This window comes from Symphodus melops (assembly GCF_947650265.1).
Source record: "Symphodus melops genome assembly, chromosome: 15".
NCBI classification, from domain to species: Eukaryota; Metazoa; Chordata; class Actinopteri; order Labriformes; family Labridae; genus Symphodus; species Symphodus melops.
In genome coordinates this window covers 9,513,261-9,526,411 of record NC_136705.1, presented here as the reverse complement: position 1 = coordinate 9,526,411, position 13,151 = coordinate 9,513,261, and the positions used below count along the sequence as shown (strand labels likewise).

General features: G+C 38.2%; 1 protein-coding gene across 4 annotated transcripts in view; it reads left to right on the top strand.

Moving 5' to 3' along the window:
• atrnl1a (attractin-like 1a) overlaps window positions 1-13,151 on the top strand; it is a 232,028-nt gene that overhangs the window by 34,576 nt on the left and 184,301 nt on the right. For all 4 annotated transcript variants that reach the window (XM_079362624.1, XM_079362623.1, XM_079362626.1 and 1 more), the window contains exons 5-8: window positions 548-756; window positions 3,423-3,597; window positions 6,246-6,333; window positions 7,986-8,232. In XM_079362624.1, coding sequence (XP_079218750.1) covers window positions 548-756; window positions 3,423-3,597; window positions 6,246-6,333; window positions 7,986-8,232 — 719 coding nt within the window. The remainder of the gene's footprint in view (window positions 1-547; window positions 757-3,422; window positions 3,598-6,245; window positions 6,334-7,985; window positions 8,233-13,151) is intronic.

The following is a 13,151-nucleotide window of genomic DNA, read 5'->3' as shown; positions in this document are numbered from 1 at the left end:
TTATTTTTATTTTTTATGATGTTCGGATGATGATGACATGCGACTGTTGGATGCACAAACTCTGTAACTTTGACAACCTTAGAGGAAACGCCAAGGTCACCATAGTGGGATTAAACACTGGTTTTGGAACTGGTTACATGGAGAGAAGCACTTGGCAGCTGATTCAAGTGTCTGTTGAGTCCTGTGTTTACCAAAATGTGGCTGTCGCCTGAATATCATGGCAACAGCTTTTAACCAAGTTACTCTTTTTCTGATAAAACAGGAAAAAGAGGCCTCTTCATAAACCTGAACAATTCATAGAATGATAATCCTGATGCTGTGCTCATATTTTTTGGATGTTAATTGACGGAACTGACAAAATCATAATTTCACTGTCTCTATGTCTTCAATGACAAGATCCAAATTTGAGGATACATTTCATTGTGTTCAACATTGACAGGCATAAATTCTAGTACTTACTATCACGAGACCTCCACAGTATCTTAAAGACATCTTTAACCTTCAAGAACTTCTTTGACTTCTTGTCTAATGCTGTCTCCTCCCTCAGGATAAACTCATGCCCCAACAACTGTTCGGGTCACGGCAGATGCAGCACGGCGAACTCTGCCTTCGGCCGTGTGTACTGCGAGTGTGACGAGTACTGGAAAGGAGAGGCCTGCAACATCCCGTACTGCAGGCATAACTGTGGCAGCCCGGATCACGGCTACTGCGACCTTACCGGAGAAAAGCTGTGTGTGTGCAACGACAGCTGGCAAGGTAAAAGAGAAGGACAAACAGGACGGGGGTCAGGACACAGAATATAATTAGGGAAAATTAATAGAATAGGAAATAGGAAATTAACAGAATTAACCGAGTGGCTTTTATTGAAACTTTTATTCTGATGGGCTGTCAACCAGAGAAGCCAGATTTGGCTTGTTGTCTTCATGATTGTACAAAGTTAGAGCAAGAAAATAATGGTGGAAGTTAAAGAGCTAGAGATAAATATGTTTGATGAGCTGTAACAACATCATGTTCCAATAATGTCAGTAAACACTAGTTTGGTGATTTGCTAGTCAAAAAAACCTTGACTTTACATTATGATTATTAACTTACACAAAAACAAGGAGTTCTTGGAAATTCTTATTAACAACACAGAAACCAGCATCCAATGGTGTGCACTTACAGTATGTTGTAATTGCAGGAACTCGCCTTCTCTCTGTGCTAGCTAAATAAGTTTATAACAGAGATTTAATTACCATTCCAATAACAATTTCTGTTCATCACAAACCTAAAAAAAATAAAATATTATTGCTTTTACCACCCAATTCATGAAGTGGAATAAATGGAAACTGTTTGCCCTTTTTACAAGCCAGCTGCAAGTGACCATTGATTTCTAAACTTTTCTCTGACAGTCAGGTAAAATGGTACCTCAGACTTTTTCAGTGCAAGTTAATCTCTTAAATCATATCTTTTTATCTTTTAATGATTTACACAAAGTTAATTATGTGTTCATTTTGTACTTTTTTTTGTCGTGTCCTCTACTCAAGGCTACTTCACCACCTTTAATTAGCCCGGTCTAGGAGGGCTGAGACCCAAGGCTGGGAAACAAATGGTTTACTTAATGAAGTTACCTGGTTAGGTCATTTGTTATGTTATAAGAATTGCCATCTTGCTGCAACTTGGCAAGACTGCATGGAAGCTGGTGTTTTCTTTACACCTTAAGCTGATGAAGCAATTTTGAAACAGCAAGCTACGTTGTCCTTGATCATGGAGTCTGAAATAATTTGACTGACATTTTCCACTGGAGTGTCAGCAAAATAAGTTGTTTTAAAGGAATTTCCCCCAAAAATATTATGTCCAAATCATGGTCTGAAATGAAAGCAAAAAATAAATAAATGATGCTATTATTATAATACTTGAGTGCACTATTTGATGGATTGTTGTATTACATTTCTGGGTTACCTGAATTTCAATTTCAATTGCTGTATTTCTTTATGTGGTGAGTTCCTGTTTCAGATGTAAGCCTAGTCATTAAAATGCTTAGACAATTACAAAAGTAATAATCCTTTTTTTACGACAGATCTTTTTTTTTTACAGACTATACAGATTCTAGATGTTTTTGAGCTGCAAATCCCCCCATTGATGCTAACTGTTCTGTTCTGTGCAACATTTTAAGAAGTCCTTATGTCATAGTTTCTTTCTACTATAGCTAATCTATTATAACACACAATCCCAGTGCAAGTGTTAAGTACCACATTCCCCAAGATTCCTGCATTGAATGGAACCTTTCTGATTTATTTCTGTTTTGCTCATTATTCAAGTGAAAGGGGACAAACAAGAAATGACAAAAGGAGGAGAGGAGAATAACAAGCAGCTGTTTTCCTGCCAAACATAACAATGCCCAATTCAATATTACTTTACATTCTACAACAATAGATGGGTTATCCTGGGAAATCTCTTATAGTGGCCCATTATACATGTGGCTTCATTATTCTCGTTTTTTTTACGTTTCATTTGTGAGCCATTTGTGACTGCAGCAGCTCTCAGACCAACTTTAAGAGGAATGAGATTGTCAAATCTGAAAATATATTACACTGAAGAAAAAGTGACATTTGTCATCATGCAAATATCGAAACCACCAAAAGACAACATGACAATACATATGAAACAGAGCCAATTTGCTTTTAAATGCTGCTAGTTTCCTCATTATTTGTCACATTTGTTGATGGTCGTACTTCTCTCTTAATGTCACACATGTGATTCTACCAGATTCTTCAGATATCTTTTAAACTTTCTTTCTTTTTGTCTGAAGCCTAAGTAAATAATTATTTCTCATTTAAATATGATTACTGGTTCCTTATGTTATTTTACAACTCACTGTTATAGGCTTACTGGAACTCCTGCAAAAACTGAGTCAATGCTCTAAACCTTTCAACTTGATCATGATTATAGCTAGAATAGCATTATTTTTATCTTGCCTCTTAAAAATGATCCGGTTTAGTGGTGTTAGATGAGACAGTGAAGAACTGCCCTCTCCTGGATTAAGTGTGGAAGCACAACTACAGCAATTCAATAGGAGTGAAGCCACTTTCTCAGATTCAGCGATTTGACTCTGTAAATTAAGGATGTGCTATAAAACTAAATTTTAGGAAAAGTTTCTGCTATTTGTTCTCTTACAGCTATGTCTTCACTCTCCTTATCTCTCCTTATTTAACAATGATAGAAAGTACTTTTTTTTTTCCTACTCATCTGTGTCTCATTTAAGATAAAGAGCAACCTTATTGTTATTGGGAATATTGCCTTGGACTTCAAAGTGCTCTGATGCAGTGAAACATTGATATCTGCTGAAACATAACTACCTCATGATTCAAAACTTCTCACTGCCACATCAATGCGTTATATGTATGTTAACAACATGACTGTCTTTTGTGTCTATTTATCAGGTCCAGACTGCTCTCTGTCCGTCCCCTCCACTGAGGCCTTCTGGGCGCTGCCTAGCATCAAACCATCCGCTCAGTCTCTGGGCCGGGCGTCCCATCAGGCTCTGGTGCACTCTGGGTTGATGTGGGTGGTGGGAGGCTACTCCTTCAACTACTCCAACTATCACATGGTCCTCAAGTAAGCAGCACTGGTCTGACTCAACAAGGGTTGAAATGAGGCTGGGGGAGAGGGGGGGATTAAAGTTCTAAAAAAGTACTTTTTGGGCACTGACTGTTTGTGGACCCTTCTTCTGCAGTGATGTTACCATATCAGTTTGTAAATGCTTGCCCTCTGGAATTGCTTAATCGGACACTTCAATTGCCCATGAGATATAAATATCAATAACAGTGTTGCATTTATGATGACCTACGGGTATGTATCCCTGCCAACAAATACAACAACGGTTGTTTTCCTAAATTTCCTGGAAAGGTAAATGTTGACTTATCTGATACTCAGAGGCGGTAGAAATGTTGACTCCAATCCAAAACTTCAGGTGTGAGGACTCTGCTCTTTGAACACCTGTATATAGATATACTGTATCTATCTAGATCCATTACTCAATTATACATAGTTCAACTCCATCTCTTTTACACATGACTGTATCACTTCAGTGTTGCAACTTTCTAGTCTGCTAGACACCCATGGCGCAACAACGTTCAAAGTTTAATACCCACATCAATAGCTTGATGATGGAGGCTGCTCTAAAGGTTGCCTTTACATGCTCAACATGATCTCTTCTATTACACAATAATGACTTTGCCTGAAGCAGTATTCTGCGACTCAGTGTCTGTTCTAAGGATACCTTTTAAACTAAAACTTTGTTTGAATTTGCTTTCAGTGTTCAAATATCAATAGAACTACGAATGCAACGACGGTGTTGAAGACAAAACGCAGCAGAGCAGCCACTGAGCTGTGATTAAATGATGCTACTCGCGCTCTCAGACGGGCCTGTCGTTAGTCTGAGAGACAGTGGAAAATGGACAAACTTCGAAATATTGCAAACTTGCCTTTTGAGCTATCAACAAGCTGTTAAAACTGCAAAAACTGTTTTTATTTCAAATATGATTTTAGATAACTGCCAAAAACCACAGGATTTGTTTATTTCTCTTATAATAATTTTGTTGAACCCTCTTCTACTCTCTGTAACGCTTTTCCAAAGTTTTTTGTAGGAAAAATCTCAGTCCTTAGATCATCCCTTATCCCACCCACTGAACCTGACCCATCTGTTCCTCCTATGTGCCTAGCTTTTTTGGACCAGAAAAAATCCTAGAAAAGGCCGTTTTGACACAGCTCCAAACCTAATCTAACTACACATGACTCGCATGAAAAGTTCCTGTCTGGTTTTAAATCCTGCCATAGCACTGAAACTGCTCTTTTAAGAATCTTCAACAATCTGATTTTAACTCTGGGGATTCTGCCATTTTAGTACTTTTAGACGTATCAACTGCTTTTGACACCATTGACCACAGCATTATTTTCAAACAGTTAGATAATTGTGTTGGAATTAAGAAAACAAAACAAAAACAGCACTGAAGTGGTTTCAATCCTACATGTCAGATAGAACCTTATCTGTCCACCTACTATTCATCTCACACAGCCTCACTTACGTGTGGTGTCCCAGAAGGGTCTGTGTTAGGCCCAATTCTCTTCTCATTATAATGCTACCACTGGAATCAGTCTTTGTAAAATACAATACATCTTTTTCACTTTTTCACTGATGATGTACAGATCTACATGCCTTTGAAATGCAAGGGTTCATCACAACTCCTACTCAACTGCTTTAAAGAAATTGAAACCTGGATGACCCTAAACTCCCTCAAAATAAATCCAAATAAGACAGAGGGTCATCGTGTTTGGAGAACCTGGTGTGGCAGAAACGTTTGGTCCTCTTGCTGTTAATGTGAAAAAATCTGTAAAGAGTCTTGGTGTGCCCTTTAATCATGTTTTTAATTTTGGCAAACAGATATCCACTGTTGTGAATATCTAGTTTTTACCAGCTCAGACTTATAGCCAAAATAAAATCATACCTCCCTGTAAATGATCTAGAAACAGTAATACATGCATTCATAACATCTCACCTGGATTACTGCAACTCACTATATGTGGGCTTGGACCAGTCATCCATCCAACGCTTGCAGCTTGTTCAAAATGCGGCTGCTTGCCTGCTAATGGGCACAAAAAGAGGGAGCACATAACCCCTGTGCTCCGTTCTCTCCACTGGCTTCCTGTTCGCTAAACGGTTGATTTCAAAATTTTACTTGTTGCTTTTAAATCACTAAGTGGCTCAGCACCTCACTACATATGTGAACTGTTTCATGTTCATGCTCCATCCAGAGCACTGAGGTCCTCCAACCAGCTGCTCCTGGACTTGCCCAAAACAAGGCTTAAATCTCGAGGCAATCGAGCCTTTTCTGTGGCAGCTCCAAAACTCTGGAATAAACTGCCTTTTAATGTAAGATCTGCTGCCACAACTGAATAGTTTAAGACATTTTTAAAAAAACCCATTTATTTTCTTTGGCTTTTACCACTACTTGAGTGTTTTCATCCGAAACAGCAGTGTCCACTGGATATTTCACTAGTGTTTAGCGCTTTAACTTGTTTTTAAATTTGTTTTTCCGACGTTTGGATGAAATGTATTTTACTGAACTTAATGTACAGCACTTAGGGCAGCCTTGGCTGTTATAAATGTGCTTTATAAACAAAGTTGATTTGACTTGAATACATTGTACATTTTTTGACAGTCTACTTTACATTTTCTGTCTTTCTTTGCTTCATCCTGTCTACAGTTACAACCTTGAGACGAGTACTTGGGATGTAGTGCCGGTCAGCAGCGGTCCTCTCCACAGATACGGTCACTCTCTGGCTCTGTACCAGGTAATTATGTTTACTGACAATGAAATGAACAGTTGACTGAGGCAGTGTGGTACAGAGGATTAGCAACAGGAATACAATGCAGAAAACTTTGAATTTTAGTGGACTATTCATTTATCACACTAGCTCCATCTGTAAGTTGCTGATTATCTGGAGCTCAAACTGAAGTACCTGCACAAGACGAGGCACATTATCTGCTAAACATACCATCTGAAGAACTCTGTTTCTTTAAGTTCTGAGAGGGACCTAGTCTTTCTGACACATTTCCATTTGCTACATATCAATCCTGAAGTCTTTCAATATAGAGCAGAACTGTAACACTAGTAGGTGGGAATGTAAATGCTTTTTTTGATAGGACAGCTGAAGAAAGACCCGAAATGTTAAGAGTAGAAACTGATCTGTCTCGTTCCAATACTGGGACAAATGCTGTTATTGTGTGGAAGAAGTTATTTAATAGTTAAAGCATGAGGGGAAATACAGATAAACATCTCTGTTCTTCTGAGATGGAGTTGAGATTTGATCCACAGGTCAAGGAAGACTTTGAGACAACTCTCTGCTTGTTTATTGTACACTAAAGTATTTACTACAAACTCTCTGGGTTAAACTGAGGAGGGATTTAAGAAAGTACTTCACCTCATTGCTATAGTTTGTCACCTTCTCATGAACCCTTTGGGACGTGAGCACAAAACTCACAAGTTATATTTTGATGTTGAGGAGTAACTGAAACGTCCAGCTAGACCAGCAGACTTTTCACCTCTCACCCCTCAGATTTTTATTTTGGGAGACTCCTCAACTCAGAGCACACCTGATGGCTGCATGATGAACTGAACTGATAAATACATTATTAAGCCTGGTGTTAAGGTGTGGGTAGAGGAATTTAGTGAAAATGAGTCGGCGCTGCCGTCTCCCCTTGTTTCCAGTTATGTGCTAAGCTAAGCTAACCAGGGACTCTCTGCACATAATGTTGAACATGTAATAAATCTGGGCAACAGCTTATTCTACAAATGTTGAGGCGCCTTGATTGGTCATCGTTATTGTAAACAAACAAGTCAAAAAAAGTGTGTTAAAGACTGTTGGAGGCCGTGGATATCACAAGAGTAACCCAAGTCATGTTGTGTGTGAAAGCCAAAGTAAACACTGCTGTCTTAAATGTAATGTGCATAAGGTCACTCCCTTTAGTAATTTAGCTAATTTAGCTAATATGCAATATTTAGCTCCACCACATCCCTGTTTAATAAAGGACTTTTATCGGACGTCAGAGTGCCTCGGACTTCAACTTTTGTATTTGCTGTTTGACTTTTGTCGCCTGTTCTCGAAGAGCATCTGATTCATCTACATTTTTTTGATTCTGTGCAACACTCACTTCTACATTAGTCTCCTACACAAGTGTTTATTGTATTATTTAAGGAGTTGAGGTGAGCTAATAACGATCATTGTTTGAGAAATGGGCGGGAACCTTCACATCTTTCATACATCTTTGCAGTATTTGTATTTCCGTCTATAACTTTGTATTTGGTTTTCAGTCTCAGTGTGACCAACCTGGTTAAATGTAAAATGTGTGTCAGATGAATTCATACTTTGATTTTTTTTTTTTAAGAGAAATATCTTTCAAACTTGTGACACCCTCTTCTATCTCTTTCTACCTCCTCATGTAGGATGACATCTACATGTTTGGAGGGAAGCTTGAGGGGAAATCCGCCAATGTGACAGCTGAATTGTGGGTGTTCAACATCCCCAGGCGCACCTGGTCAGCAAAAAAACCCGCTCCGCCTCCGCCACACGAACTGGAAGGGCACACGGCCCACGTGGTGGAGCTGACCGATGGAGAGCCTGTGATGCTGATATTCTTTGGCTACTCTCCAATCTACAGCTACATCAACAAAGTTCAGGAGTACAACCTCAGTGAGTACACCTGCTGACTCTGTTGTCATCAATCTCTGTTCATTTGGTTTATTTCTAATAAAGAGGTCAAACACAGCAGAGACTCTCTTAGCTTTTTTTTTTAATTCTCCTTAGAAAGCATTTCAAGTAAAAAATATTTCATATAGCAATCTCACAGAATTGATTATATTTCAAAATGTCAAGCTCAGCTTAAATACAAAGTATATCTACATTTTATAGGAAGATTTTATTATTCTGTTGTTGTTTTTTGGGCTCTTTGCCTTTCTTTGATAGAATATTGGAATGACTAAGACATCAGGATTTTTACAAATAAATGAACTAGGAAATGAGCCACAGATCGGACTTGAACTTAGACTGCCCTCTAGGAGGACTATCATAGCCCCCCTACATGGGCCACCTATCTGCTGGGTAATCTTTTTTGTTTCCTGCCAAGTTTAAGTTCGATCAGGAAATAATCAATTTACTTAGATATAAATACAAGTTTTTTGTTGCATAGGACAGTACAAAAATAATTTTTAAAACCAGAAATAGCACTGTGATTTGCTGCTGTAATTACGATAGATAGACAGATAGACAGATAGACAGATAGATAGATAGATAGATAGATAGATAGATAGATAGATAGATAGATAGATAGATAGATAGATAGATAGATAGATAGATAGATAGATAGATAGATAGATAGATAGATAGATAGATAGATAGATAGAGAGAGAGAGAGAGAGAGAGAGAGAGTAAGAGAGAGAGAGAGAGAGAGAGTGATCTTACTCAAAATATGAGGTCTATCTCCATAGTGTATTATTTTTGGACAGTTTGGACAGTACTGTGAATCCTAAAGAAAAAGTCATGTCATCAAAACTCTTCGATTTGGCATCTTTGCTGGAAGGAACTGCAGTACGGCCTTGAGTTGCCGCTGATGTGATCTGTTGAAGTGATTCAACAACTTTCTGTACCAGACATGCCAGAATTCTCCTTTAGCTGGCCTACACAGCGTCCTGACCACATCCTGATTTATCACACTTGGATCCATTGAAGGCTGTTTTTTTGGCTTGATGGGAGCAACTTCCTGCTGCCAGATGTCAAAACATCTGATATAAAACATCCCCCTGAAGAAAATCCTCGTAGTTGGAAGTATAACTTCTAGAAAAGAATAATGTTTGCTTTCAGTATTTGTGGCTATTTAATGTGCTTTGATATTCATGGTCAGTTCCCTTGTATGGCCAGTAGATAGCAGTGTTTCACAACATAGTATCCCGCAGCAGAAATGAAAACTGGATCTTTGACACATGTGCAGATCAGAAATAAAAGAGTCACACGCATACACAACGGCTGTTAAGAGTAGGCGGCATCAGGCAGGAGTACCTTGTAGAAGACAGTAATTAATGAATCCACTACATTCCCTCCCTGCTGTTATGTTTTCTCTCTTTTTTCAAACCATTGCTTTTCCGTTATTTTTTCTTCTTTATCTTCTCCTTTTCCTCCTCACTCATCTTCTTCCTCTCATTCAGCAGCAGGCCTCAGGTGTAAGAGGTGACTCTCTGTGCCACCTATACTCCATGCTACTCATCATTTCCTTCTCCACTCCTTCACCTTGTCCTTCCTTTTCTCCCCTCATCTGTCCGTCGCTTTCATCTTCAACTACCTCCTTTTCTTCATCCTTCTCTCTCTCTCTCTCTCTCTCTCTCTCTCTCTCTCTCTCTCTCTCTCTCTCTCTCTCTCTCTGTCTCTCTGACATTGTCGCAGCGTGGATGTGCAGGGAGCGTCATTAGGCTACAGAGGGAGCGCATCCAGGAAGTGAGCAGTGCAGGCTGTTAGGGGAAAAAGGATTTAATGACCACTCAGAGAGGCAGGTTCACAGCAATGAGCTGCCATAGATGAGATAAGAGCTCTCTCAGTATTTGTTCTTCTTCTTTTTTTTTTTTTTACTTCTTTCTCTGGGCTGTTGTTCTGCTGTCTTCATTTAATTTTTCCTGATTCAAAACTGTCCAAGTGTGTTTTTTTTGTGTATGTTTTGTAAAAAAAAAAAAAAAAAAATGCTGTCACCACAACAGAGCATTTCATGATTCCTTCAAAATGATTTGGAATCATGTTGTGGCTTTTTCTAAAAGTGTCCTTAATCATCCCAATGATTTAAGTAGTCATACTGGTTTTAAATGATTTTTTTTACATTTTAAAGAGAAATTATGTTTAAAAACAAGCAGAACGACTAAAAAACAAAATATTTTCAAACGTTTTTTTTCTTAGACTTGTCTGAATATGTAGTATTTATTACCAATTTCCTTTGCCCTACCGTTCATTGAGGAATTGATTTGGGAACCTTTAGTAAAATGAAGTGTCTTTTATTAAGAAAATCATAGAGCACTGTGGCCTGAAGGTGGAGCTAAAGCACTTCAAGAAGAAGCAAGAAGTGATCTTTACAATCAAGCTGCTTGAAATACTGAAACGTTCTCTGACATTGTTGAGTTACAGTTAGATTCAGTCATGGGTGAAGATGTGTCAGTTTTAAAGCATGATGAGTAGGCTCATCTGCCATGTTGATATCAACAGCCTGAAAAGTAAAAGTAATGGTCCCTGGTCTCGAGGAAAGACAACAACCAGTTTGGCTCGCTGAACAGTACCCGCCATACTCAACAAGCTTGTTCATCTGGTGGGGCAGCTAAAACGTTGGCATGGACAGAGAGCAAATTACTCATCGTAGATCAGAGAGTGATGAAGATGGTTCAAAGATTTTATAAAAAAGGATTGTTATCAGCCCCAACAGCAAGACCAGAGAAATGATCATAGTGGTTGTGGATCTGGTAAACACAACATCTCATGTATGCATGCTTGTAAGTTGTATGTTGCGCATTGCTTCTACTTTGATTTAATGATGATCTTATTAGATTCAAACATCAGGGCCACTGTGACCTCAGGTCTATCTAGTATCTCCCAACTGATACATTCCAGCAACGCCTGCAAGGAGGTCTGTTTTATTTTAATGTTCTATCTTAGAACAAGTGTTCCCTATGAGAAGGTTTAGAGGATTTTCCGTTGTTCATTTTCCTGCAGTAAATAATTGCAGTGCGTCTTTGATTTTTAAATGTCGGTGTCCTGTTGCCTTTTGAGTTGTTGAATCTAAAAAAAAAAAAAAAAATCCATCCATTGGTCTGACCGTCCCATTCTTGTGGTCTCAGGATTGATATAGGATAACATTTTTTCAACAACATTGTTTTGAAGGTCAAAAGTCTGTCCAATTGTCTAGCTACATAAAGATATCCATCAGGAAAGCCCAATTAAATCTGTTTATTTTTATGTAAGTTTACCCATGCAGAGATGTCATCTTCTTACAGCTGTAAGGAAGAAATAGTTGTTTTTGAAAATGTATTTTAAATCTTATGTATCTCTTTATTCCAATTATTTATTCATAATGATTGAGCAGCAAGTTTGAGAGTTAAATGTAAAGCAAATGTTGGATGTCCATGGTTAACCGTGTAATGTAGACAGTTTCTAAATGAACACAAACCTTAATTCAGTTGTATTTTTTTTGTTTTTGGAATTTAAAAAACAACAACTATTGTTTGAACTTCTTCAGTGTCACAGAACACCGTTTCCTGCAGTAACACTTTTCCACGGCTGATTTGTGATCACTCAGTCTGTATTTGATTAACATGGGAAAGTTCAGCCAGTGTGCAGGCAGAGTGGATGCCAGCTGAATCAGCTTCTGTCTCTGTTTTTCTTCCCTTCATGATCTTCTCTGTACTCTGTCCATGTTTCTCTGATGTCTCTTTCTAACTGTCGCCAGGGTCAGTTTGGTCCTGTTCGTTTTTTTCTTCTGTTTTCTGCTCAGCAGTATATCTCAAAACAACGAAACGGATTCCAACAAAGATTTGTGGGAAGGTCGTCCAGCAGCCAATGATTCCAGTCTGTGAATTTAAATAATAACCCCCCTAAAATGTTCCAAAAAAAGGATATGTTTTTTGAATTTTGGTTTTATCCATAAATTTTTTTCTTAATGTTGGAACTCATTTTTTTCTCGAATGGTTTCTTTAATCTAAATTTCTTTAACTCTTTAGCTAATGAAGCCCATCACAACAACACCCTTTAAAGAATTTATGGTTGTATTTATTAAACCACATTAAACATTACTGTATAATCACCAGAACTCTGTCATCATTGGAGTGATTATTCAGAACTGTAAATGTAAATGTAGCTCAGTTGATTTAGCAGGAGCACCATGAACCGAGACTTCAGTCCTTGTCATGTTTTTCCCATGTTCAACTCTTACACTGTTTGATGCATCTCTCTACGTCAAATAAAAGGCAATAGAAATAATTGTATGTGATAGAATACATATTCATGATTCAAGGACAATCCTTTTGCAACATTTCAGAAGTTTCTCAACCCCTTAGTTGAACGGAAACTACATTTTTGTTTTTTAAAACGACTTCTGAATTTTCAGGGTTTTAATCTTCCAGACACAATTGAAAGTTAATGCAGATTTTATTGAAAGGATTACATGAGAGATAGCTTTTCTCTGAATAGTTTTTCACATCGGAATGCTTTTCTTGCACACTTTTTTTCTCTATTCTTTCTACTGAACATCTTCATCTGTGCTAACCGGTCCAGATGACTGCCTTTTTCATCCAGCTTGAAAACCCTCCTCCTTCCAAAACACTTTTTGTCATGTTGTTTCTCTTTCCTTAAACCAGACTGCTCCAATGCTGTAAAACCTGACTGCTTTTCAACACCTGATTTGTCTGCACCTGAGTTAATCAGTATGCCCCACACTGGTTTTATGAAGGAGCACTTTTGCATTCAATAAACTCTCATCTCCCCTGGCTTCTCTTACCGTTTTGGCTCACTCTCCTTGTCTTTCTTCTTTTTTCTTCCATCACATCTATCTATTTCACCTCCAGAATCAAATGTGCTTTGCTTTTTGG